General features: G+C 42.6%; 1 protein-coding gene across 1 annotated transcript in view; it reads left to right on the forward strand.

Moving 5' to 3' along the window:
- Positions 1 to 27,015, forward strand: part of DMRT1 (doublesex and mab-3 related transcription factor 1) — a 62,976-nt gene that overhangs the window by 7,654 nt on the left and 28,307 nt on the right. Inside the window, exons 3-4 of the mRNA XM_030258421.4 lie at positions 15,956 to 16,239; positions 25,617 to 25,779. Coding sequence (XP_030114281.4) covers positions 15,956 to 16,239; positions 25,617 to 25,779 — 447 coding nt within the window. The remainder of the gene's footprint in view (positions 1 to 15,955; positions 16,240 to 25,616; positions 25,780 to 27,015) is intronic.

Consider the following 27,015-nt stretch of genomic DNA (forward strand, 5'->3'; position numbering starts at 1 on the left):
TAATAGAATGCTTAATGTATGATGGTACTGAGATTGCTTTGAACTTGCAGTGCCCTAGCTGTCTACAAAAACCCTACCATGCCTTCTTTACTCTTCCTTTCTTGATCACTATTGTGATTTCGAAAATTGATGCCAGATCTTGGAGCTGTTGTGCTACATAGCTGATGAGTTTTAAAAAAATCTAGTTGTTATAATGGAAAAATATCATACCCTGGTTTTAAAAAGTGAGAAATTTTCTTTTTGAAAGAAAGCTCTTTAACAGTATTTATAGTATAAGTATCAAGTGCTGTCAAAATTTCAGTTTCATCAAAGAAGCCTCATTTTAGTCAACTGATCATGTGGAAGCTGCTCTGGCCATTTCATTGTGAGAGTGCTTGAGGGTTGAAACAGGATAGCCACAGAGGTTCTGGAGTCTCCATGTTTGGGGAGACTCAGAACTTGGCTGCATGGTGTATAAGGAACATGATCCAACTGGGAAGCTGGCTCTGGTTTATGTAAAGTTTGAGCCAGCTGGTGTCCAAAGATCCTTTCCAGACTAGGCTGTTCTGTGAATCTCTGAAATTTCTACTTGCTTGCATTGACATTAAGTCAACATACTTAAATTTGAAGTTCAGTCAGCCTCAATACTGATAAGCATTTGCAAGCCTGTGAAAGCAGTCTTAACTCTTTTGACCTAGTAATACCCTGTGGTAGATTTTTTTTTGTAAACAAAGAATTAGCATTGTGGGGATTGACAGGTGGTGGAGGGGATTGATAGTTCAGGTGGCAGCAGCTTCAACAAGGCTGGCAGTAAGAAGGCAGCATTAGCTGCTTTGCCTGCCAGTGCCAGGACTAACATAATGGCTGCATGCCCTCAGAGATCTTAGTGGGTCTGAAGTGGTTATCGGTCCAGCCTCCTGCTCTTTGCTTTTCTCTTGGTCTCCTCACTACTTTCTAAGGAGGATTTTCTCCTGCTGCACCCATGGCTGCTTCTTAACCAGTTTTAGTTGCTGGCTGCCTCCTGCTCCTGCCAACCTCCTTCCATTGCTTCCTGGTGCTTTCCCTGGCTTTTCCTAGAGTCAACAGATCTCTCCTAAAAGGTAAGTACAGCTAAACGTAACCTGTCTTTACTGGATTGTAACAGCAAGCAGAGAGAAGTTTTGTGTCCTTCCCCTGTGAATAACTAATCCATCATCATCATCATCTGGTTTTCTCCAGTTCATTGCAGTTAAGATGAGAGAAAAAGAATCACATATGCATGTGTCTCTTGTAAGAGTTTGTGGATTTCTTACTACTCTTAGACTGAGATGATTTCCACAGCACAAGTTAGATACTGTCTTGGAAAGTAGTTCCTGGAAGTGGTTTTTTACTTACATAGTAGTTACTAAATTTCTTTCAAGCTGGATTAAATAAATATTACAGGATCTTTGATCAATCTTCCCTTGATTTAGGATAAAATTTATCCTGAGTAGACTTTTTTAATCTCAAACTGATACAAGTATGTAATGAACAAAGCACTTCACAGTGTAGTGGCCATGGTTTTGTAATTTTCAATTCCTATCAAAATAATGTGTTTTGCTCAGAGTTAAGTAAGAAGGAGTTGGTTGTGAAGCAAGAAGGGGTGAGCATTTCAGCTTCTCTCTGCTGCTTTGGGTTCACTGTACTTGGGAAAATGGTAGAGGAGTTTGAGCATCTCATTATAAAAGGACATAGATAAATCTGAAAGGATAGAGGGAAGGGTGACAAAAATGATGTATTGCTTGTAGAAAAGGAGACTAAGGGTGGATATAAACAGTCTATAAATATTTGAGAGGTAATAATGTGGAGGAGGAGGAGGGATTATTTACAGTGCTTGAGACAGCATAACAAGGAGCAACGGCTTGAAACTAAAAAAGGCAAAATTAAATTAAGACACTAGACACTTTTTTTCCCTAACGAGTAGTGCAATTAGCAACAGAGTGACCTGCATAAGGACAAGGGGGTAAGTGAAGCGTAATCAGGAGAGGTGTTTAAGAATGTGTTAGATTATGATCTTAAGTGATTAATATGGGGGTAAACTCTGATCAATGTGCAGGTTAAAGTAGATGACGGAAATCTCCTACAGCTTTGTCATCTCTTATATGATTCATTGCCTCCAGCCATTGTTTGACTCTTTTAAATAAATCATAATGTTACAGGGTTCTGCATCCCTGATTAGATGTTTCCAGTCAATTCACCAGTTGTCTTGCAAAGCTTGTGGTTTTCTTGTTCCTCTTTTCAACCAATATTCGTCACTGCAGCTTTGCATGCGCGCATGTGTGTAGATGCCTGTGTTTTAACTGAGCTAATGTTTGAGGTGCTGTACATATCCATTCACTGGAACTGACTCTTTTCAAAAGACTGGTATTTCTGTTGTATTGGTGAAACCAAGATAGAACTAACAGCAGTTCTCAAAGCGTCTGAATTGAGAAGTTTTTATTTTTCCTGTCAGACTTTCAGTCCTGTGTGATGCTTCACTGGAAGTGTAAAAAGAACTAGAATTATAAAATTATTTGGAAAATCCTCAGAGAAGATTGCTTTTCTTTTTCTGTGCAAGTGGTATTCCGAACATTGTCTAGAGCTGTGTTCACCAGAGGCATGGGCTGGGGAGAGGTTTCTGCAGCATGCCAAGGTAGCAAGTGTGCCAGGGACCAGTCATGACCTACGCCGACTCCCTTACTGTGAGAAAGGCTGCTCAACCCTGAGATGGAGGTAAAGCACAAGAAGCTCAGCAGTTACGCAGTTACTTCTATCCTTCTTTTACATTTTGGAAGAGATTTTTTTTTCCTCCCAAAAGGATTTTCAGTAGATTTTTTGGGGTGTTTTTTTTGTTTTTTTTGGTTTTTTTTAATTTTCAAAAATACTTCAGCATAGGGCTTTTTGTGTTTTCAGCGTCTTGCTATCCAAGTTTTGTCATACCACGCCACATGAGGTTTTCAGACATAGATCTATGGTTAGATCAAATTAGCTGCTGAACAGAGTTTTCCACGTGTTGGACAGACTTTTCTGTGTACAGTGTCCCAACACCAGATTTTCTTCCCACCTAAGGTAGCAGGGCTGGTCAGCACATCCAATTGTTCCTTTTGCCTTGGGAGCTCTTCCTCTGTAACACTGATATTTGCATATGTTCATTCAGATTTAGAGAATTATCTGTGCCAGATTGTGCTTTCCATTTGTCTCTGAACACTGAGATAAGGAATGGAGCAGAAGCAGAAAATGTACTAGTAATTTTTAAGAATTTACTATCCGTGGGTACATTATTCACTATCTGCAGCTAACCTCTTGTTCCTTTCTGTGTCCTTGAAACAGTTATTATAACTTCTCTGAATGTGTGGGGCTCTTTGTTTTAAAGAAAAGATAGAAGTGAGGAGTGAAGGAGTACTGCACACTTCCCTAACTGAGCACTGATTTGATTTCTTGCTTCTCCTTTTGTTTCACATGCTGTATTATACCTTGAAGACTGCTTTCATTAGCTTAATTTATCAAATAACTTCCTATTTCAGCCTGTTCAACCATTTTCCATTTACAGTAGATTTGTCACTTAATAACATGAGAACTAAAATGCAGTTTTGAAGGTTTCTTTAGTAGGGATGCTTTTTCATACGCTTCTTCTCATTATTCTGTTTTATTGAATTTTACTAAACTTCCTTCTGAGTTTGAATACCTTCTAGTTTTAATCAGTGTTGTGGACTTAAATACTTAAATAACAAACACTGTTCATGCACATGTCCTCTGTTTTCTTGAAGGGTTTGCAGAGAGTTAATTAAATACTGACTTTGTCTGCAGTAAGATTGGATGTCTGATTTTTTGTTTTTTAATTTCTGTCTCCAGTTTTTACTTGTACTATTTTATTGCTTAGAGGATAAGCCACTGTTTGGTTATTTGGATGTTTGTAGTGATGGACACAACTGAACCTCAGCAGATGCTAAGCCAGTTTAGTTCAAATCAGTGTGCATTTGTCAGTTATGCGTGAACGCCATTCTTTAGTGATCAATTTACATTTGCATTGAAGCCAGTTTTGTGAGAGCAAATGGTGTTGCACCCATGCAACACTGGCAATCATACACAAAAGTTAAGCACATCTCTGTGATTCTTGTTCTCTCGCTTAGATCTGCTGGATGTCTGCAGTGTTTTTTCACTACTCCTGCTTTTAGTTTCTGCATCACATATTAGGTAGAGTTAAAAAGCCCTCCAGTTACTTTCAGTTGGTCTGTTGTAGAAACTTTCGGGTTTCTGTCATAATAGCTTGTAACCAGGCATGGGCTCCAGCTAATTCCAACGATCGTCCTACTCCCTTTATTATTTTTAGTGTGAGTCGTAGTGATTTTAACATAGTCATATTTCCTCCAACGTCTCGTATCTCAGACACTTGTGAAGCTTTCCCTCCCTTCTAATGTTTTCTTTGATCTCTCATTAATGTCTTAAATCCCTTTAGATTTTATCCAAACCGAGTTTCTTTCTCGTCCTCTGAATTTGCTTCTTTGCCCCTGCAGGTGTCTGGGCTGTTTTCCATCATTGTTCAGAAATCTGTTTTTCTTTCCTAATTTCCTATAATTTCTAATTTCTTCCTCTGTTTTTGGTTTTTTTGGTTTTTTTTTTTTAGTTGTGGTTTTACTTTTGTCTCCATAACTCACTTTAGTAGCATGTTGGATTTGGTAGCATGAAGACAAAGAGTTAACTATTTGTAAATTTCCGTCTCAAATCGGATATCTCAAGGTGAATAATAACATGCATACATAGATATGCACATACAGTAGTCACACTCCCAGATTTTATACTGAGGATTGAAAATGCTTCTTGTATCTCATGCCCTTAATTTTCTGAAGCACTGATTGTATTGGTCCTGATCCCACTAGGTGTCACACATGAGGATTACGTCAGATATGCCAATAATCCTGTTGTTTCAGTTCAGTGTGGACAAACGTATGCTGGGGCATTAAAATAGTGCCTACACCTTGATGGAGTTGAAGCCATATTAAAAGATTTTGAATGTATTTTCTTTACCAAAGCCATACATATTTTTATCCACTTAAGACTTGAATATGATCACTATAGCTGTGTTATAATGACCAAAACTGCAAGAAAAGAAAGAACAAGCATTACCCCCCCCACCTCCTGAAAACGATCAACTACTCTGCTATAGTCTGTGACAGAGACATTGAAAGTTGAATTTGCTGCCATAGATATCTTACTGAAGGCCTGAAACTTAAATTAATTGTGGAAATAAAATACTATTTTCTGTAGGTTTTATTTCTACTGCTGTATTAGGAGGATTGTTAAGTGGCATGCTAAATGTTTGCAGCAGATCATTTTTATTAAGTGTACACTAAATGTGAACAAAATGGTCCTTCTCTAGTTCTACTGAAATCAGGCATATTTCAGCTTCTGTTAGCTGGATCTGGACTGGGGCTCTGTGTGGGACTGAGAAACTCACTATGCCAGGCTGCAGTCTTCTGAATGAAATTGCTCTCTCCGTTTTTTTGTTTTTTTGTTTTTTTTTTTTTTTTTTTTTTTAATTTGCACAAATCACATTTTCTTTTACAAAATACAGGTTTTTGTGAAGATTAAAATTAACCAAAAATCTTGAAATCGAAAGGGTTTTTGAATTGCATTTGAAACACACATACAGAGTTACCAATAACTTCACGCATTATGGAATAATAACTCTACATATGGAAGATGGGAAGAAATGCTCAGTAATTTTTTCCTGGTTCTTGCTTTGCAAAAAGACTTGTAGTATTATAGCTGTTATAGCTGTATATGGAGATGTTGACATTCCGGTTCCAATAGGAGCTGAAATCAGCAGGACTGACAACTCATATGCAATATTAGGAAGAAAAAAGAAAAAAAAAACCAACTTGGCTGAGGATATTGGAAGTCTCCCTTACTGGAAATACTTCAGAACTGTCTGGACAGAGTCCTGTGCAATGTCTTGTAGGATGACCCTGCTTGAGCAGGGTGGGTGAACCAGATGACTCCCTGCCATCCCTTCCAACCTGACCCACTCTGTGATTTCCAGTAAATCTTTTAACACTGAGGAAGTTCCTAAATCTTGAAAGAAAGATGATGTCATGCTAGTGTTTCAAGAAAAGTGAGTGTGGTAGGGTATGTGGCTGCAAATCTGTCAGCTTGACATCAGTTTTTTGAAAATAGTGGAACAATCCACAGCAAAATGAAATATGCAAGAAGGGGAGAAATGATGTTCACACAACATGAATTAACAGAAGCTTATGGGTAAAGATTCTGTCAAGTTGGTAGTCTTACATCATTACAAAATTGTTTGGTGAAATGACATACTGATGCAATCACAAATCCTGCAAGGCAGTTGATTTTTGTATCTCCTGGCATCTTGACTAGAAACCTGAACTGGCAGAAAATCAGTATTGTATGTCTTACGTGGTTTTAAGGAAAATGATCCTATATGTTTGTAGGTGTGAGTGGGGAATTTTAACACAGTAGTGTTTCTGGAGGTGTTTCACAGGGATGTGCTCTTCGTTGTAATCATCCCACTGGTATCGTGGAAGGAAATCTGGCATCATCACAGGTTGTAATGTGATGGAAAGGTACATGTACTGGCAAGCACTGCAGAAGACAAAAGTGTACTGCAGGGAGGCTTGGTTAGCCTTGGGGATACTGTGCTGAATGTTAATGGTTCCTGGGAAGAGGATGAACTGGCACAGTCCTTCTGGGCAAGTATGTGGTTGGGGAAGCTGGTGAGATGGTCATGGAACTAGTGCTAGGGGGACTCCTGCCCTGGGAGCGTGGTATATACCAAAAAGTGAGCTCAAAATGAATATTGGAAGGGAGGACATCACTGAACCAAAACCAGTGGAAAGTTAGGAGAGGGAAGGGCCAAGGGAAGTAGATCTGTTTCCTGTTGGTACTGTTCCCTAGGTTTCTCTTTGTAGCTAGTGGTGGGGATGTAGCAATGGTATGGACCCACACACCTGGACTTTAACTTGAAAGAGCTCAGGCAGAGGAATGGTTAAAAGATCAAAGAACATGTACTGGAGTGAAAGTCAGCAGTTTATTTTACACTTTAGTGATCTCCCTAGATAACCTTTATTTGATCTCCAGTATGATTGTTCTGACTGCTTATGCCTTTCCCAGACTATGCCAGCTCCAGTTCAAGTTTTCTGTGTTATTTCATGGGCTAAGTTTGGTGGTGTGAACAGCAGCAGCATTGGGCATACAAAATCCTGTGAATTCACCATAAGGCTCAAGAAGGCTTATAGAAAATAACCTTAGTTCTGCAGTCTCCCAATTTTCCCCGAAATGTATTGTCTCCTTTGCCTAATGTTTATCCTAGAGTGCTTTTTCTGGCAAGTTTTGTTCTTGCTGAAATCTGTTGTCCCAGTTAGAGCTGGTTTAGCCCTTCAGAAGGGCTAGGGAAATGCCATTTTGCTCAAAGACCACTCTGGAGTTACTCCTGAAGGGGAGAAAAAAATAATACTGATTTCTTCCAGGTGAAATTGAGTTCTTGTAGTCAAGTAGCCCTTAAGAAGCATGCCCTGTACCCATACATATTGCTGCCATTATGCCAGCTTCTCACTGATAATGCCAGCTGAACTTAACAGTCCAGCAGCTGCACCTAGCAAGGAATTTTTCATGACGCCCATAGTTTTCAGACCCACTGCAGGAAAGCTGCAATGACTGGCTGTTTTGTCTTGCTGTGGTGGGAGGAGGTGAAAAGCAAATGATAGGAGTTGGCAGGTGATAAGGCATAGTTTTGATAAAGAAGTGGAATAGATTGGTCCTTGTACACTTCAGTTCCAGGGAAGAGGCCAGAGGCCTACAAGAGGCTTAGAATTGGTGCACCACACACTTAGGGATTTGTTTGTTTGTTTGTTTGTTTGTTTGTTTGTTTAAAATGTGTATTCCTGCTTTTGAGAAAAATTACCTATATTTCTGGTTAGGGTTGGAGAGGTACTGTGGTGTCAGTAAGAAGTTTTGGTTATGCTATATATTCCTAACCTGGAGACATGGCTGCTGCTAGCCCTCATGTCTGATATGGCTGGTACTTGATATTTTTCTGTCTCTAACAGGTGTTAGAGCAGAGCTCCATACCCCGGGCAGTCTGGGAAGATAATCTGAACAAAAAGGATAAAGAAACACCAGATGTCGTTTTTGAGCTCAGCATAGGGCCATAACATTTGCAGTTGTTTGAGGGAGGAAGAGGCAGAGTTTTCTGAAAAGCTTTCTGGTCAAAACAATTAGGAGTGCTACAGATAAGCTTTCAATAGAAGAATAAGAGTAGAAGAGCCCGTACATCTCAGAAACCAGGTTCCAGGACAGGAGTACAAGCAGGATCTCCCCTCCTGCTCTGCAGACCCTGCTTGTTGCCTGTGTTTGCTGGCTCATCTTGGTTGCAGAGTGGTCTCCACCTCCCCACTGCCTGAGAGGCAGTGCAGAATGAAAGGCCAGAGATCTGTAAACTGTGGAGAAACACAGAGAAGGGTTTTATCTTCACAGCAGTGCCTTGAGTAGCTACCTCTTAGCATTTGAATTCAGAGTTACTTTTACTTCTTTTTCTGCAGGAGTCCAGGGTCTCCTGGTTCAGTCTTTTAAAGAGAGATGGCTTTCAGTGACAGATTTGAAAGGCGTGATTCTGTGTATCTTGTGCTACAGCAATTCATACTGTTCGCTTTTAGTCCAGAGTAAATATCTGATCCTTGATGTTTCCTTCTATTTGTCATGATGTTAGAAAAGTGTCTCAGATTTTCTGATTCCTGGGGAGTTTGTTTATTTAACTACATGGTTCAAAAGCACCAAAACCTTTTTTTTATACTACAATTTCCTAAGTCATAATTTTGTCAATATGTCTTTGCAGATAGGGATACCAGTTGAGAGTTTTATACACACAAGTACCTAAAAGAGAGGTTTTAAGATAAAGCATTCTCTGGGATAATTGATAAACAGAGAACTAAGGGGAAGACAAAAGTCAGGATAACAGGACATTATCTCTCCTGTTTTCTTGAGTGTCCTGCTTCTCTGTCACCTCCATTTCTAGTACCCTTAGAAATAAGAGGGGTGTAATACATGGACTTGTAGTGCAGTGAAGCTCTTAGCTGGAGTAGATAGTGCTAGGATGCTGATCACTACCTGGTCCTTTTCTGGGAGCTTTGAGAATAATGAAGACAAAATCTTGCTTCTTTGCACGTTCACATTAGTATCCATAAAGGACAAGCCTTGTGAATATCTTACTGGTCCAAATTTGTCTGTCAAGAACCTGTACTGCATTAACCAAAGCCGTGAATGGTGGTGAGGTGGTTTGTATTCTGCATAGTGAAGGAACAGTAAATGGACTTTGCGTAAAAGAGCAGGGATCAGCAGGTACAAAGCTGTGAAAACAAGATGAAATAGACTGCTAAGAAAGAGGAGAAAGAGAAAAGGTGTCACTGAAGAAGAGAACAGTTGGGATCATCTTCAGTGCTTGATGTTCCAGTTTAGCTGCTTGTTGCTGTCAGGCTTCTTAAATTCCCACTGAGAGACACTAGCCTTTTCCCGTTCCCTTCCTTCTGTTACTGGAGGGGTTTCCTTTCCTTTTCTTACTTGATCTAAAGCAGGGAGTGGGAATGGGGAAGGTGTTCGTGTGTAATACTTTGTACGGTATCACTATTCAAGGTACAAATAATAAATCACACAGTACATGCTTAGACAATTTACTGCCGGCTTTTGTATATGCTGTGACAAGTGCTCAAAAGGTCAAAAAAGCTTCCTTAACAAATTTGATAAGATAATGCAGTGAGCTGTAACATCATGAAGTCCTGGGGGCCATAGACCAGAATAGAAGAAATAATTATGCATGGTAATGGGTAATTACAGATAATGGCCTTTTTTGGGGGTGGCAGAAAATTACACAGCCCCACAGCCTTGACTGAAATGAACATTGTCTAGCACATTAACTTTATATCAAGCTAAAAGTTCAATGCTGGAACCAAAGATAATCCACAACTTCTAATGGGAAGACAACAGAAATAATCCTATCAAAGACAGAGCACGCGTGTGGGTTTTGTTCCTTGGGAGGCAGCGTTTCTCAGCAGAAAGTAATAGTGCCAGCTTTCTTTGACATCTGAAATAGCTCTGTCATGATTGTCTGGTGGGAGAAACACATTGTACCAGAGTTTCTGATTATGATGTTAGGGAGTGATTTCACACTGGCCTTGTTCAAGGCTACTGTCCAGCCTCAGGATACAAATTGAACTAAACTAATGCATTGCAAGACTTAATATTGCTGAACCAGCTAATAGGAGTGTGTCAATGCATTATGTACTGAGCAAGGAGAAATTATCAGATACAGGATTCTTTTGAGGTGTGAAGGCAGGTGTTTTCTGACTGAATAATTTTTGTGTGTGTTTTAATGGTGTAGCTGTCCCTGCTGCAGAGGCTGGGTTGCAGGAAGAATTAAAACTGGTGGAAACAGTCACTCTGAAGTGAAAACTGCAGGAAATGTAAACTTACCAGTAGTTGAGTTTGCTTACTGGGCAGTGCCTACCTGCTCATTGAGCCACTGTGTTACTTGAGTAGTCACAGTTCTGTATTTTCAACAGCAGAGCTATGTGTGTGCAGAGTCTCTGTAGGCATAGAAAAAAATAAAAACCATGAACGATTGGTTTATATAAGAGCACATGCCAATAAATGGGAGCAGTGAAATTCCCTTAATTGCCACAATGCATATACAAATCCCTTGTCTGAAATGCCCAATCAGATGGAGACTAATCCAGTCTAACGCCACATGACTAAATCGAACCATATTGTGGCATGCTCCCTGACATGGAAACATGGCTCTGCTATCCTGATTTATAGAACAGTTACTGGTGTGCATTTGTCACAAATAAGGTGACTAATAATCTCCCCCAGATTTCTGTGTGGTCCAGTAACCATTCCCAGTAGGCACTTTGGTGCTACCACCCTGTTCTACATGCTAAGAAAGTCTGATAGTATGGACTCTATGGCATTTGACCTCTTACCAAAGGCTTACCCACACATACTTAAATTACCGTTGCCAGCACATAATAAGATATAAAACTGGCCCTTAACAGTACCAGTAGGAATAGAAAATACTCCATGCTTTTATGCAGCCTTCCAATTTCAGTGGTTTTACTTCTCAGTATATAACCTTAAAAACACATTTGTATCTGTGAAAAAGAGATGATGATGGAAATGCCTGTAAATTACCTGGCCTTTCTCCTTTCTTCTCCCTGATGATCTATAGACTGGCCTTTGCGTTGATTTTGCCATGCATATCCGTAATTTGTGTAAATCACCATAGCTTTATTGAAGTAAATGGTCTGAGACTGGTTTACATTACCTAAGGACCAGACCAGTGTTTTTTACTGTGCTCTGCTAAGCAAAGGCAGGAGCCCATCATAGATTACTGAATGTAAAAGACATATATGTGTAACTGACCCCTAGTACTCACCTTCTTTAAAAGAAAATACCAGCCACCCTGAAATGAATTACTGGTTAACTACTATTAATATGCCATAGAGTCAGAGAGTCGTCTACGACACTGAAAGATCAATACCAGTATTTATTGTGCATCATATTGATCTTCTATGAAAGAGTGGGCCATATTTCACACTGTGTACATAGTGCAAAAAAAGTAGCATCAGTTCTCTACGGGACTTAGTAAAGACATAGAGAAGAACTTAGAGATCCAAGGACGCAGCTGCATGAAGAGGTACTGTTGTCTTTGCTGCAAAAAGGTTGCTCATGGATGGAGAGCCTGTGGTGGCCCTACATAGTAGACTTGGTGTTCCAAAATGAGTGAGAATTTAAACTGCTTTGTTTTTTTGTTACTGTTATTCTAATTTTTGTACCTCCTTGTAACAGGCTCAGTCCCATTTTTGATCATGTTGTACTTGCAACTTCTAAAATACTGAATTTGTGTGTAATAGCAAGGGAAAGGCCCAGGAGCCCTTCCTACTTTTTCCATATGGAGAGCCAAGGCATAAGCCCAGATCCTGCAGCAGATCTCATATTTTGAAGCACAGGTAGAGGGGCAGAGTGGAAGCTTAACAATGCAGCAGAGGTTATCTTCTTGAGAGCATAATTCATTTCAAAAATGGTACCCTGATACGCAGGTGTTGTAATGTTGCAAGTTCTAAGGCAGGGGAGGACCCTCTTCTTGCCAGGAGAAACATTCAGCTGTGTTGAACTTGGAAGAAATAAATCAGCTGAAAGCTGATTTCTTAACCTTGGTGTTCTCTACTTGCTGGCAGAAGACAGTCACAGGCTGACAGCCTCCTTTGGGGACAGCACTTACCTGGTTGAGTTGATGGAGGCATGGCTGTAGGAAGGTTCAGCCACCAGATAGGAGTCTACGCCTACAGGTATGGTCCAAGGACCAACCAGAGGAACCCCAGCTAGATAGTTACAGATGTTGATCACCGGACATTTGTCCTTCCACATTCAGAAGCATGGTGTCTCGTGGGATTTAGGGAAAACTAACTCTTCTGGCTGTATTTCCTCTGAGCCCTAGTTCTTCAAGGAGCTGAATGTGTGGGTGCCTGAGTGGCTGAATGAGCCAGCTCTGCAGTGCAACTTTGGAGACAGCAGCTGATGGTAGTGTAAAGACTTGGAGCATAGACCGACAGCTGAAAGAAAGCAGAGAGCACTTCTGGTGGGTTTGTAACAGCCCTGAACTCTGAACTACTGGTGGGTGTTGTGCAATTACATAAAGGAAAATGTTGGAAAAGTCAAAACTTCTGCACCACTGGTGCCAAATGATGGTAGCCCAAACCACAGATAGAAGATAGAAAAGAAGGATGAAAAAGCTTCTTTTTTTTCTCCTTCTTAATGCCAGTGCTGCTCTTCAGAAGGGAGCTGTAGCACTAACAGCTGCTGGAATGTCACAGAAGCATCAGGAATGTCAGGAATGGTTGTGATTTGGTGGATGGCTATAGGTAGGTTTCTGTTCTAGCCTAGCCCATCTTGTCTCATGTTAGGAAGTGTAGTGCATAAGACCTTTCCAAAAGTTACAATAAAATGTGTTACTTTCTCCCCTTCTTCCTTTTAGCTACTGGCACCCAGTGTGACTGATCTCTCCTGTGTATCAGAGAATCAGAACCACAGAATCATACAGATTGGAAAAGACTTGTTAAGATCAAGTCCAGCCTTCAACCCATCACCACCTTGTCAACGTGACCATAGCACTTAGTGTCACATCCAGTCATTCCTTGACACCCTCCGGGAATGGTGATTCTACCACCTCCCTGGGCAGCCCATCCCAGTGCTTAACAACCCTTTCCGTAAAGTTCTTTCTGATGTCCAGCATGAACCTTCATTGGCACAGCTTGGGGCTGTCCCCTGTCATTCTGCCACTTTGTACCTGGGAGAAGAGTCCAAACCCCATGTGGCTACAGCCTACTTCCAGGCGGTTGCAGAGAGTGATATGGTCCCCCTGAGCCTCCTTTACTCCAGCCTAAACAGCTCCAGTAGGACAGGTGTTCCAGAACCTTCCCCTGCTCCATTGCCTTTCTCTGGACATGCTCCAGCACCTCAGTGTCTTTCTTGGAGTGAGGGGCCCAGCTGAATACAGTGCTCAAGGTGTGGCCTCACCAGTGCTGAGTACAGGGGGCAATCCCTGCCCTGCTCCTGCTGGCCACGCTGTTGCTGGCACAGGCCAGGTGCCATTGGCCCTCTTGGCCCCCTGGGCACTGCTGGCTCATGCTCAGCTGCTGTCACCAGCACCCCCAGGGCCTTTTCCTGTGGGCAGCTCTGCAGCCACTCTGCCCCAGCCTGTGGCACTGCCTGGGGTTGCTGTGACCCAAGGGCAGGACCAGCCCTGGCCTTGTTGTACCTCACACCACTGGCCTTGGCCATGATCCAGCCTGTGCAGATCCCTCTGCAGAGCCTTCCTGCCCTCCAGCAGATCAGCACTCCTGCCTGATTTAGTGTTGTCTGTGAATTGACTGAGGATAATCTTGATCCCCTCATCCAGATCATGTAGGTGTAGAGAGACCTCATCTTCCTGGTGCTAGTATTTTTAATGGGGAGTAGTCACCCTTCTAATGATGCACTATAAATTGAAAGACACTACAGAGATTCTAGAAGAAATCAGGCATTTGTGCAGCATAATACAGCCTTGTGAGAAGTTCAGCAGGTGACTGCCTTGCATGTCTCTGTCATGTGAAATCTGTATCCCAGCAAGGAATGTGTTGAAGGATTTTACTTTCGGCTTCTATTTTGCAACATTTAAAGCAGAACAATTGGAATGCAGCTTTATTTGAGAGGTAAATTTAGGGAGGGGAGTCAAGCTTGTGCTGTGTCTGTGGTCTAAGTTCTGATTTTATCAGATGCAGGCAAAAGGATCTAAGAGTCTTGCCCAGAAGCAGAATAATAATTTAAAAAATTATAAAAATGAAAGTGCAGAAGCTCTAAAAAGTCTTCTGTGGCATTGCAGGCACTTCTGTTCTTTGTGCAAATTTGAGAAATACTCCAGATAAACAAGGCCAGCTGACATGGTTCTGCACAAAAATCAGGAGCAGGGGGCATAAAACAGTCTTTGCTAATAAATAGTTCACTTATGTCAACAGAATGGCAACAAGAACTGAATGGGGCACTGTGTAATTTAGTGACCTGGAAGGAGATGATCCATGATTGCAGAAAGCTTTCATTATAGCTGAAGAAGTGAAACACAATTGCATTGTAAATAGCAGTAATGGGTAAAACTAATGATTTGATGTAAAATGCAGCTAATGCACAGGACTGTGGATGTTGTTATCATGGCTCAGAGAGGCTGGTATGCCACCATATTCCTTCCACAGGTAAGTAACCAAGATGCAGGTACTCCAAGAGAAAGATCCAGAGCAAACTAGACCTGCCTGAAATGTCTCTTAGGGCTGTTATTTCCTATGTGCCTGTTGCCCATGCTGCTTCATGTCCATACCAGTAGCTCTTGGGAGCTCATCCCATAGGCTTTAAGCCACATTGTTTTCTTCTCTACAGAACAGTTGGATAGCATCATGGGGAGAAGTGGAACTCCTTACAGTGAACTGGTACAAGGCAGGATCACAGACATACAAACTAAAGCCAGAGCTACAGATACGGAGAGATTTGGATGTTTGAGTTTTTCCCTTGTAAATGTATATATAAGATTGTGGCAGTTGTTTGTTGTGTCTGGCTTGGCAGTGTAACTGATGCCACATATGAGAGAGAGCTTGAGAGTGCAATAGTACCAACAAGCATCTTCTCTTTTTAATGCTCGCAGATATTGCAAGGCCTTGGTTGACAGTGGAGTGGGAAATCATGGCTTCTCATTGTCTGAGAAGCATCCCCATCTTAGGGAATAACAGAGAGGCAGAGCTTGCTTGTGGGGAGTGCAGCCAGCTAACCCGTGATCTGGAGGCAGTCCAGAGTGGGTGCTGCAAGTCACAAGCAGTACCTTTCTCCTTCTCTTTTGCTAGTGGTGGGGGATCTTCTGCTCTGTGATTCTCTAGGTATGGGAGCTAAATTTGGGTAAGGCTCAGCAAGGATTGAGGAGCTTAGGTAGCGTGTGGGTTTCTGGGACACCTTGGCTGTTCCTATGGTATCCCACTGCAGCTTCTCTTGTCTTGTGGCTGTTCGCCCTTCCTAGAGGCCTGTTCAGAAGTTGTCCTCTCACCTTCAGGACACTGGCTGGGAGGAGTCATTCTGTAGCTAGATCCTTCCTGCTTCTAGAGAGTTACAAGAGACTTGGCACACTGTTACAGGATAAAAAGTAGTAGGGGACTGCAAAATTAGGCAGTCTCCAACCAACCTGCCGTTGGTTTTGTCTGCTGTTTTGCAGTCTGTGGTGTGTGTAGGTGACAGTCTTGGACTGTGAGTAGTTGTTAGTCCATTTGAGTTTCCACTAAACTCTCAGCCATGTTTAGCTTTCAGCTCCTACTTCTTATTTAACACTCTGTCCTGCCTTTGGTAGGAGTAGTAGCTCATTAGAATGTGAAAGATAATGGTGTTTTTTTTTCTTTTCCAGAGGGAGGGATGCTCATTCAGGACATCTCTTCCCTCCCCAGCAGAGGGCACGTGGAGAGCACGTCTGAGCTGGTTGTGGACTCCGCCTACTACAGCAGTTTCTACCAGCCGCCTCTGTACCCTTGTTACAGCAACCTGTGCAACTACTCCCAGTACCAGATGGCAGTGGCTGGCGAGCCTTCCTCAAGTGAGACAGGGGGTACAGTTGTAGGGTCTGCCATGAAGAACAGCCGTCGCAGTCTCCCAACAACATACATGCCGAGCCATTCAGGAAAACAGTGGCAGGTATGATCTCCTCTTTGCTGGTTTCATGGCAGTGCAAACGGCCAGGACCCATTTTAAGGAAGTTAGACAAAATGGGTGGTTGCAATGCAGTATAACAAAAGTAATTACATAGTTGGACAGTGATAATGGTATGGATAAATTGCCACAAGCGCAAAGCTAACTTGATTTTATCTTCTGTATTCTGTGACAGTAGATTATGAACTGTTTTCCAGAAAAAAGAGTCCAGCTCAGTTGCTCAATATAACATCCTGAGAGCCTAAGGTGTAATTTCTGGGAGGCTTTGCTCTTCAGAAGCCTGGTCTTTTTCCGTGTTTCACATCCAAGGTGCTGAGGTGACCTGGGAGACCATGCTGTTGTGCAGCAGTTTGGTTGCAGTCAGTTGAACGTGACGTGGCATATACTTAGTTGTGTGTTGTGGCAATTGCAGCTCCAGAGCTTGTGATTTTTACTCCTGTAGTTCAGATTACAGACAGTACCTGAGAGGTTCAGACCAGAGCTCTGTGTACTTGATTAGGATATAAAGCAAATCAAGCCCTCTCACTCTAGGGCTTGATAACTGTACCCTCCAACTCAGTACCAGTCAGAAACTGGAAAAAGGGACAATCTGCCAAGATGGGGAATTCTTGGTGAAGTGGAGACATTTCAGTGACTCTGGGACTTTCTGCTTTTGGAGAGATGCTTTTTCTGTATGAGATTGAACTGGTAAGGCTGTACCCACTGCATCTGTATATGCCTGTGTCCCTTGTGTAAGGACAGGAGAGGGCAGACCCCTTCTGTAGAGCATCAAGACAGGGCAGGCTGCTTCTGCAACGGCTGTGTTGTGAAACCACTCAACAATGAAATGTCCACCAAAACCTCCTTGTGTAAGTGAACAGATAGGTCATCCTGTTTGCTGACAGGGAGTTTCTCTAGCCAGGTCTCTGGCACAGGGACCAACTCTGAAAGGGTGTTTTAGTTTTTGATACCGAGGAGCTGAAACTAATGCCAGGGCGATTACAGTTACTGTAGCATTTATCACTATTCCACATCCCTTTTTCTGCCTTGAGTATTGCTGTATGGGATAAAAAGCTATCTCCCTTCCTTCTGTGGCGCAAGCATGCCATGAGAGCTTCCTTCTCTCAGTGTGTGGTTCATGAAGGTATACCTTTCCAGTTGATGGCATCCTGTCCAGCTGATGAATTCAATCACCAGGCCAAGAGGAAAATTAGTCAAGGCGAGTTACAGGATTTTGTGCATGGTGATGGGGCGAGGGGCTTTTTCAACTCTTTTAGTTTTGGTTGATTGGGTTAGCCTGGTATAGCAGAGTATTTCAGATAGAAGGTTACTTCTCCGGCATCTGCAGCATTTAGCTTCCTGATACATGGAGACACCACTGCAACACAAACGAAGGGTGGCAACATTGGGCTTGTGAAAATAATGTTCTTGCAGGCTGCTAGACCCACACTTCACCTAGCACATAGTGTGTTTAAACATGTTAAATCTTGGAATGAAGATGTGATGTCCATGTACTGTAATTTATACAGAAAGTCTTGGCTTCGAGAGTACGTGTCTCACTTGTGAGATCTCCTGTTGCTTGTGGAACCTTTGACATCCCTTAAAGAAATAAAAACAACTCTCTGGTTTCCGTAATTCTTCTCTTCAGTCCCTGCAGAAACTAACTTCTGCTTAAGTGACATTCAAATTAGTGAGATCTTGAAGAGATAAGTAAGGAAAAAATGTCATGGTTTTTGTCCAAAAGGTGAGTTTTCCTTCCACCAGCAGGCTCAAAGCTGTGGATGTCTCTTGTGGGATATACCACATTATTCTATTCACCTTTATGGGAATTTAATTATATAACACATCTAAGATTTTAATTTCTGTGAATTTAATTACCTACCACATCTAAGATTTTAATTTCTCCAGAGCAGACCTTTTGGATCTCTCTGTGGTGTTTTGTTTGGATGTCCAAGCAGAGAGAATAAATGTGCTGCTTTTTGCCTGCAGAATTTGCCCAGCTTCTAAATGTCTTGAAACCAGGTCAACTTCTCCTCTTCAGCAGGGCAGGGTGTAGTTCAAGGTCAGTGTTTTGTAACTTACAAGCTGTTTTCTCAGACTGATCTGCAAGAAGGATAGTTATTGCTGGAAGAGTTCTGAGTCATAGGGTTTGCGTACTCTTACAACAGCGGAAGATTGCACAAATAATCATGAAAAGTTTTAGTGAGAGGCTAGAAGACATCAGATGGCAGTGGTTGCAGTGATCCTGAGGTTGTAAAACCCTGTGTGGCACTGAAGATGGTTTATTGTATGGGATAAAAGGAGCTTGCTGCACGTGGTTGTACATTGATTCTGCACACATGGGTTACCAGCAAGGGAAGATCACAGAAATAACAATAAATGGAGGATGAATAACTAATGAGCTTTTCTGTCGAGCACAGTAAGGAATTACAGGAGAGTTTCATTTGAAGCATGATCCTCAAAGAGGAATCAGACCTTGCTTACACTCAGGAGGTTTTGCTGGCAAACCTGTGCATGCTTATCCTCCTCAGAGGAAACATGTAGCTGTTACCTACACAGGGACTTCTGCTGGGCTGCTTGTACTGACTGAATTTATTTTTCACATGTACATTTCTTAAACCAGACTCCAGTAGAAGTGCATCTTCTTTTCTAACGCGTATTGCTGTTAACTGTTTTGATCAAAGTTTTTGGTCTTTGTTTCTTTGCCAGAATCATAGCTGGGCAGTGCCTGCTGTAACCAAATTAGGGCCGCTTGCTAAGGTGTGAGCTCACAGGAGAGTTTCTTTTATGGTAGAAGTCACCACTGTGCTCACTGGTAGGTATTCTAGTTTAAGATGGGTAGACAAGACACCTGGCTTTTCCAGGCTTACTTGGTGAAGGCTCACAGATCCTACATTTACTTCAACCACACAGGGAGAATTGCATATTTAACTTCTGGACACAGACAAGGCCTTGAGCAGCCCAGCTGTCTGCTGTTTCAGAATTTAGGGAGCAAGAGAGAATAGCCAGGGAGGAAACATGTGAGTGTGTGTGGGATGAGATGAGGATTAATGCATCATTGAGCATTGGCAAATAAACTGAATCACTGAATCTTTAATGTAGATTAATGTCAGATTTCATTAGTCTTTGTTCTTTGCAGAAGCTGGCATGCTCGAGTGGATTCATAAAGGTGCAAATATTTTATGTATTTCTCTGTAGGTTTTCCTCATCTATATACAGTCACACCAGAAGTTGTATCCATCATGATTTGATAAGCATCATGAAGATTATTATTTTGTTGAGGCTTCTTTGGTCATTTATATTCTGCTGCTCCTTCCAGCTCTAAGGCAGATAATCATGTATGTCTGGTGTCACCTGGGGAAGAAACAAGCCTAGGTTGGTAGGAAATGTAGCAGATTTAATGGTTACTGTACCTCTCCTTTCCCTCCAATCCTGTGTGGGCATCTGGAGTCTCCCTTGAAGCTCTTGAAATTCCTTATTACAATGGGAATTTTTGTGCATTCCATCCAATTAACAATAAAGTCAGTTTGCCAACATACTTCATGTTAGAATAGGTTGGTGTACTTGAAAGTTGGTGCTTCTGAAACTGGTCTCACTTCAAGTTGGCTGGGGTCTACCTAACTTTGCACTCCCCTACTACTTTTTATGCTATAACAGTGTGCCAAGTTGCTTGTAACTCTCTAGAAGCAGCAAGGAGAAAATGGGGTGATTGCAGCCTTTCTGTCAAAGCAAAAGTAAAGCCTTGCTGGACATGTCTGAATCTAATCAGACTTGATTTTCAAAGCTGACAAACTGCTGGCATGTGGTCCACAGCACAAGTCTAATCTGGACTCAATGTGAGTCAGCATTATCCCCCAAAAATGTTAAAATTTCTGGTTCATTCAGCTAAACCATTAAAATTGGCAAGATATGCAGAATGTGCCCCCACACCTCAGGACCAGTGGCTGCTTTTTCCTTGGTGCTCTGGTAACTCCAGGGATCCTGCTCCTGGGAAAGGTTAAGGCTGTTTTGGATGTTTTGGACACATTTCAGAACTTCCCTTTCCCTTCCCTCCCCTCACCTCCACTCTCCTCTCTTTCAGAGCCTCAACTTTTTTGTTCTTTCCACCAGTTTAGAGCAAAAATAATTTGTAAGAAACCAGGACATTTTTACTTACTTTATAATGTGGGATTTACATTTACCATCTGTTAAGTATTTAGTATTGCTGATGTAGGAAACTGTTTTTTAAGGATTTCTTAGAAGTACCAAACTTGGAAAAATTCTCTTTTACTAAATCCAGAGGAATGTGGCTCTGACAGGACAGCTAGGAGGTTGAAGAATAGCCACTTGCTGGTAAAAAAAAGATTTCTCTTTTCAACTTTTTCCACCTGCTCCTGCTTTCTGGCCCAGTTTTTCCTCCAAAAAGCCAGTCTCTCGTACAAAAGTTGCAGTCTTATTCTTCAGAAGTCAGTGTAAAGTGTGTGCATGTGTGTGTAAATGTATACACATTGTGCAAGTCACCCAAGACAGTCGCAATTTTATGTGTAAGCAGTGAATTATATACTGTATTCATAACATACCCTTCACACTACAGATTTATGCTAAAAGTATCGTAATGTTTCTGACAGCTCATGTGTGACATGAATGCAATCCATATTTCTTGGAGGAGCTAATCTAAGTGGTTTATTTTCCAATACTGCTGATAGGGCTATATCTCTAGGTGTCACTGCAGTTGAGATTCTGATGGTAACATATTGTTTATGGGTCACTGCCTTTGTCTAAAAGAATAGGTTGGAACAGAATAGCAAAGGTTAATTAAGTTTGTCTATCAAGGAGAGACAGATATAGATGTGTCTTGTATTTTCTGTGCTAGGATCAAAGTAAGTCAAGGCAGGGTATCATAGACTCATTTTTTCTTTTTTTTCTGGAAAACATGCTTAGCTGGTTTTAGGAATGAAACACCTTGGGCAGTATGAGTACAACAGTAGTTGTGCGGGGTCAGCACATGAGCAGTAACATTGCAAGGTAGGAGAGTAGCAGCAAACCTGTTTTATAACTGCAGAAACTGAGGCAGGTAAGTGTTAAATAACTTGCCACAGTCACACAGCTCACAGATGACAGAGAGGAGATTACTGATGCCTCAATTTCCATTTCATTGCCCAATGGCTGCCTTCTTCCCCATGCCAGAAAACAACCTGTGAATTCTGTTGTTTGCAAGCAATGACACAAATTCAAGTTTATGCCCACTAAAATTGAGGAGCCTATGTTAAACTTTCAAGTTTCTCAGGTGTTTCTGTAATTACTGAGTTTGCTAAGTTTGTTGCTGAGTCATGGGTGTAATAAAAGGATGGAATCCTGGGTGAAGTGATTTGGCCAAGTTCATGTGGCACACCAGTGGCAGAGCTGAAGGATTGCACTTTGATCTCCTGTGTTGCTTATAAATTTTTGCAGCTCTTGTCACTCAGGAATAGCATCCATGACCTCCTGTTTGTCTTTCTTGGAAAAAAGCCCATAGTTAGGATCAGCTGCAAAGTGTGAAGATAACACTGGCGGGCTCACAAAGAGATTGTGTCTGGCAACTTCTGCAAAGAAAAGAATTACATAGGTGGTGTTTTGGCTAAACAAATATCTGTGAAGGGCAGAATCATTCTCTAACCTCTGAGACTAGAGAGGTGAGTCACCCCTTGGTGCTTGCTTTGATGCCTTCCTGTTTCTGGTTTGGCCACCTTCTCTCCTCAGCTATTTTTCCATGAAGAAGGTATGTAGAGGTTATGCAGATGCTACCAGAAGCTTGGGAAGAGGCACTGGGCTTTATGTGCTCTTCCACCAGCTGTTGAGAAAGGCTTTTTACAGGAATGGTCTGATGCAAGAGCATTTTCCTCATATTTTCCCTGGATTTTACTATATATGCTGTCACTGCTGGACGTAGCTGTAGGGCTGCCCTGACCGTTTTGCTCATTGATGAACAAGTCCTGTTTCTGACTTACTGTGCAAGGGCAAACTGTAGCTGCCTCTCAGTTCCTCACAGTGGCTTTTCAATACACAGGGAAAAAATTTCCAATGCAGTCATGGCCTTCCAATCAGGCCATATTTATTTGTTAATGAATTGTAAGCATCTCAGCATTGCTTGGAATACATCTTTTAAAACATTACTGAGTGTGTGCTGTGTTGTACAATTTAGGGGAACTTGTAAACGTTGCATAGGCCAACTGCTGCTCTGATGATATGTGTCTCCCACTAAAGTCTCTGAGGTACTTGGTGTATCCTGCAGCTGGAGCAGAGCACAAGCACTCTGTGGCTGGAAGAGAAGCAACTTAGCAGCTCAGAATGCCTTCTGCAAAGACTAATGCATGCTTTTGCCTTCCACAGCACTTGCTCACCTAAAATATGCCTTGTTCTTTTGGTAAGTAGCGTGCAGTGATACAAACCAGAGTAGTTTGTGGGACTGTTCCAGCTCATGCCTGTCTCAGCTTTGTTGTAGGGGTGGAAGGGGTAAGGGAGGCAGGAGACACCAGAAGGCCAGGCATTCTCCTCGTGTGATCCATGCATGACCCCAGCATTCACCCTGACAGACCTAGTGCAGGATCCCAAACCTGGTACCTGACTGTAGCATTTAGAAAGCTGAACTAGCCCAGGTTGAAAATAATCTGAATATTCACAATCCTCCCCAGGGCTGTCTTGATCTCCTTTTTTGGCACCCAAAAGATTTCAAAGATTCCACAGAGCTGCAGGAGTTAGTACAGACCAAATGTTCCTTCTCATGAGGTAGTGGTCTCCTAAGCTCCCTTTTTAATGCAGTGCTAAGGTCAAGAATTTTTACAACTGGTTGGCTTTTTATTGTTACTGTAAAATAGGATTGCTAAGCACTATAAAAAGGAAACCTTATGGTTCAGATTTACTGTGATATAGATTCTAAATAGTTTAATAAAAGAAAGCCAAAAGCTTTCGGATTTTCTTCAGTGGTTAATACACAGCATATTCTTTGCTGAGCCAAGCCTCTGGCTGTCAGTTGAACTGTGGTTCATAGACTTGGTGTGGGTAATAAGATTATAAAACATGTCTCTTGCTAGCCAGCTACCACACACTAATAATAATAGTAGTAATAATTCATTGCATCTAGGGATTTTAGGTGAGTTGTTTTTTTAAGAAATGGAGAAAACCCCTAGAAAAAGTGTTGAATGGGGGAGGTGGATCACTGCATCCACTCTACAGGAGGGGAAATGTGCACATGATGGAGTTTGTGCTGGGGAGTGATCCCTCCATTTTGCTACAGCTGAAATAATCTGTCTCCTGCAGGCAGCCTTTTCTTGCTTGTACGTGTGCACACGTGGCCTTGCACAAGGGAGAAGTGGAGATGTGAGGTCTGTGGATGCTGCCCTGCCCCACCAAGGGAAGGAAAACTATATGCAACACAGCAGACAAAGAACAGTTGACTAACTTTTTTTTTTTCCTGGTACTGAGCTGTTGAGCTTTGCAGATTCAAAATGTCTTTTTGACTGTGCGTTTGGGCAGTTCATATTGCACAGAGGCTAAGTTTTGTTGGGGGAGTCTTGTTTCCAAAAAGGAGAGTGCCCTTTGTCAGAAGAGGAGAAGTAATGTCAGTGGTTGAGTTCAGACTTCCTCAGGATGACTCATTAAATTTTTGAAGAGCAATTTACTATTTACTCTGGATGAAACTTCAGTGTATGTAGAACTTTTTCTGCATGTGAAGATAGAAAAACAAAAATTTTAAGTATTGCTTTAATTTATAGGAGAAAAACCCTTACCTTTCACAGGCTAAAAGCAAGTCCCTCAGTACATGTGCAAGTATATGCAACTATACTGCTGTCAGAAATCATGCAGAAGTGCACTTTGCTTCCTGTGAACAGCCACCATTCTCTTTCTGTGCACCTAATCTCACTGAAAATATGCCTCAGAAAGCACCAACAGGATTTTATGTGGCTTGGGCCACAGTATTTGCAGCTAGGCATATAAAAATGAATATGGAATTCTTACAGGGAATTCCCCTTGGAGTACAAAGGGTGACTGCATTGTGGAGTGGTTCTGGGAGGTGCTGGTGGCTCCTGGTGCCAGGACCAGACCCTGTAGGTGTACTGGCATGGGGCAGCTGTGTGGGACTGTAGGTGCATGCCCAGCCTCCCCTGCTCCCTGGCTCTGATGGGCTTTGCAGCCTGGGAAGGGCTGAGGAGCGGGGCTCCAGGGACCCAAGGGTCCTGGAGCGGGCAGAGCGGAGGTGGAACCTAGCTGAAAAGGCTGTCAGGCATGTCTGCTTGCAGACATTGTGTAATGGCATAGCTGGATGTGAATTATTGCTGGCACTGCTACTACCATAACTGGTACAAAGCTGTGACAGTTTGTCTCTGCCCAAAAGCTTTCCATCTTTCAGTCATTCTCTTCCCATCATACTTAGAGAAACCATCTAGTCTTATTTTTCCCATTGTGACAGTTAATTTTGTTTTGGGAGCATTTTTGCAGCACAGAGGCCATGTTGCATTGTAGGGCTTTGTAGCAAATAATAGTAAGTTGTTAGTTTTTTTAATAAAACACAAATTTGAGGAAGCGTTACCACTCCTTTGAGGAGATCAATTTGGATTATATCAGGGCATTGGAGTAGAATAGACTTTGATTTGTGAGTGTTGCCATTTCGCTGCAATCTGTGGAAGGGAAAAGGGATATCCAGTTGATGTTGTGCTGACATTGTAGACCTGCTGGCTGGTGTCCAGTTGTAGCTTCACAACCAGCTTCTTGTGTAGTCTAAACACAATTTGCTTTTTTTTCAGTAACTCAGGAAAATGTTTTTCTCATCTTATGGTATTGTAAGAAAAACAGTGTGCTTGTGTTTGGGTGTGTCACTGCTCAACACCATGGAGCAGCATATCCTGTGAGACTCGGTCGACAGAAGTCGACCTCCTTAGCCACCCAGGAGGTCCCTGGCAGAGCAGTTGCCAGCAGTCTGAGATGGATTGGTCTTTGGGGAGGTGTAGAAGATGTATGGACACTTCACCTCGGACACTGGCCAGGTGTATACACTTGAATGTGCCATAAGCTGGGGACTTGGCAGGAAGCTGCTGGCAGTGAAGGGTACTTGCTTGTGTGCCAGATACATCTCCATCTGCAGTAAGGTAAAACAGCATAGGTGTGCTGCTGCTGCTGCTGCTGGGTCATATCTCACATCACACCACCTGTAGCTGGTCGATGTGGGCAGACTGTGAAGCCATCAAATCAAAAACCCAAGGCCAGCATGTCAGAATTTTAGTTCCCATGCACCCACTGTGACCTCCTTCAAAGCCATGGAGGGGTGGCAGGGAGGGATAGCGGGGTGGCAGGGAGGGATAGCAGGGTGCCCCCTGTGGCACTGGGGCTTTGCTTTCACAGGCTGCTCTTGCATTTCTCTCTTCTGACAGGTGAAGGGCATGGAGAAACACCACCCCATCAGCTCCCAGTACCGTATGTGTTCCTACTACCCACCTGCTTCCTACCTGGGACAGGGGGTTGGCACTTCCATGTGCCGCCCCCAAATCCTGACCTCTGAGGGCATCACCTCCTCCTCGGAGTCAGAAGCTAAAGGTGAGTGCACCCACTGGGGTGTGTGGCACCAGCTGGCCTTGGACCAGCACTCAGGAGGTGTGGGTTGCTGGGAAGGAAGCTAAGCATCATCAAGCAGCTGTTTTAAAGATAGTGGCTTCTGGAAGGCTTGTAATGTGGTGGCAAAGTAAGGCTGATGGTGCGCAGTCATGCAGTCTTGCACTTTAGAAGCCTCATTGTTCAGGAGTCCAATCAGTTGTACCTTCTGCACTTACGTATGTCTCTTAAGTTGTACAGCACTTGAGGTGCTGTTTAGTGCTTATCACCTGGCTCCCTCACAGGATTAAATAACAATCTTTGCTCCAGTCTCAGAATTACCTTTCTTCTCAGAAATGCTGTGATTATTTTTCACAGGCCTCCCACCTAGCCTTTGCCATCCTTTCTGAATCACATGTGGGAACTACTGCATCCCAACCATATAATGAAGCCCTTTGCAGACTTGCTTCTGTTTTTTTGGTTTTTTCAAACTAATCATACCATGTTACTTAATTTGAAACTACCGCAGATAAATCTTTCTTACTATATTGTGTTTCAGGCTCTCCTAAGGATTATTGTAATCCACAGTAATTTCCAGCACTGGTGAGCCATTCAGGAGCAGGAGGTGGAGCTTCCTTCGTTCCTGAATGACTCATTTTAAGAAGTGTCTGGGTAGCGTGGCAAACAGGGTCTCAGCAGTTCGTGCAGGCAGGGCAAGCAGGCAGGGCTGCAGGTTCTTGCTAGTCAAGTGAGGCGTTTTTATTGGTTGCTTGGCTTTAGGCTTTCTCCTAGTAATAGTTTCAACCCGGACAAAATCTGTGGTCAGTTCAAGTGTATGTGACCAAGTGGAGCCCTACAAAAAGGATGTGTCTGTACTGACCCATTCCTGCCTGGAGTGTTTGAGCTTATCCATGGTTTCAAGGGGTGCTGTGGAGGTGGCCTGCCTATAGTGTGAATAGGTGAAGGACCTTCTTTCTTTGGTGGCCTAGCTTAGGGAGGAAGTTGAAAGATTAAGGAGTATCAGGTATAGTGAAAGGGAAATAGACTGGTGGACTTCAGCCCTCCTTACATCTTTAAGGTAGGCTCACCAAGAGTCAGAGGACTCCTATGCCTCTCACTCTAAGGCAGTAGGAGGGGCACCTGGTAGATGAAGGGGAGTGGAAATGCGTCCCTGCTCGGGGAGGTAATAACAAAAATCCCTCCTGCCCCACATCTCCTAGCCAGGTGACACTTCAGAATAGG

Source organism: Taeniopygia guttata, chromosome Z, assembly GCF_048771995.1.
Source record: "Taeniopygia guttata chromosome Z, bTaeGut7.mat, whole genome shotgun sequence".
In the NCBI taxonomy this organism is placed as follows: domain Eukaryota; kingdom Metazoa; phylum Chordata; class Aves; order Passeriformes; family Estrildidae; genus Taeniopygia; species Taeniopygia guttata.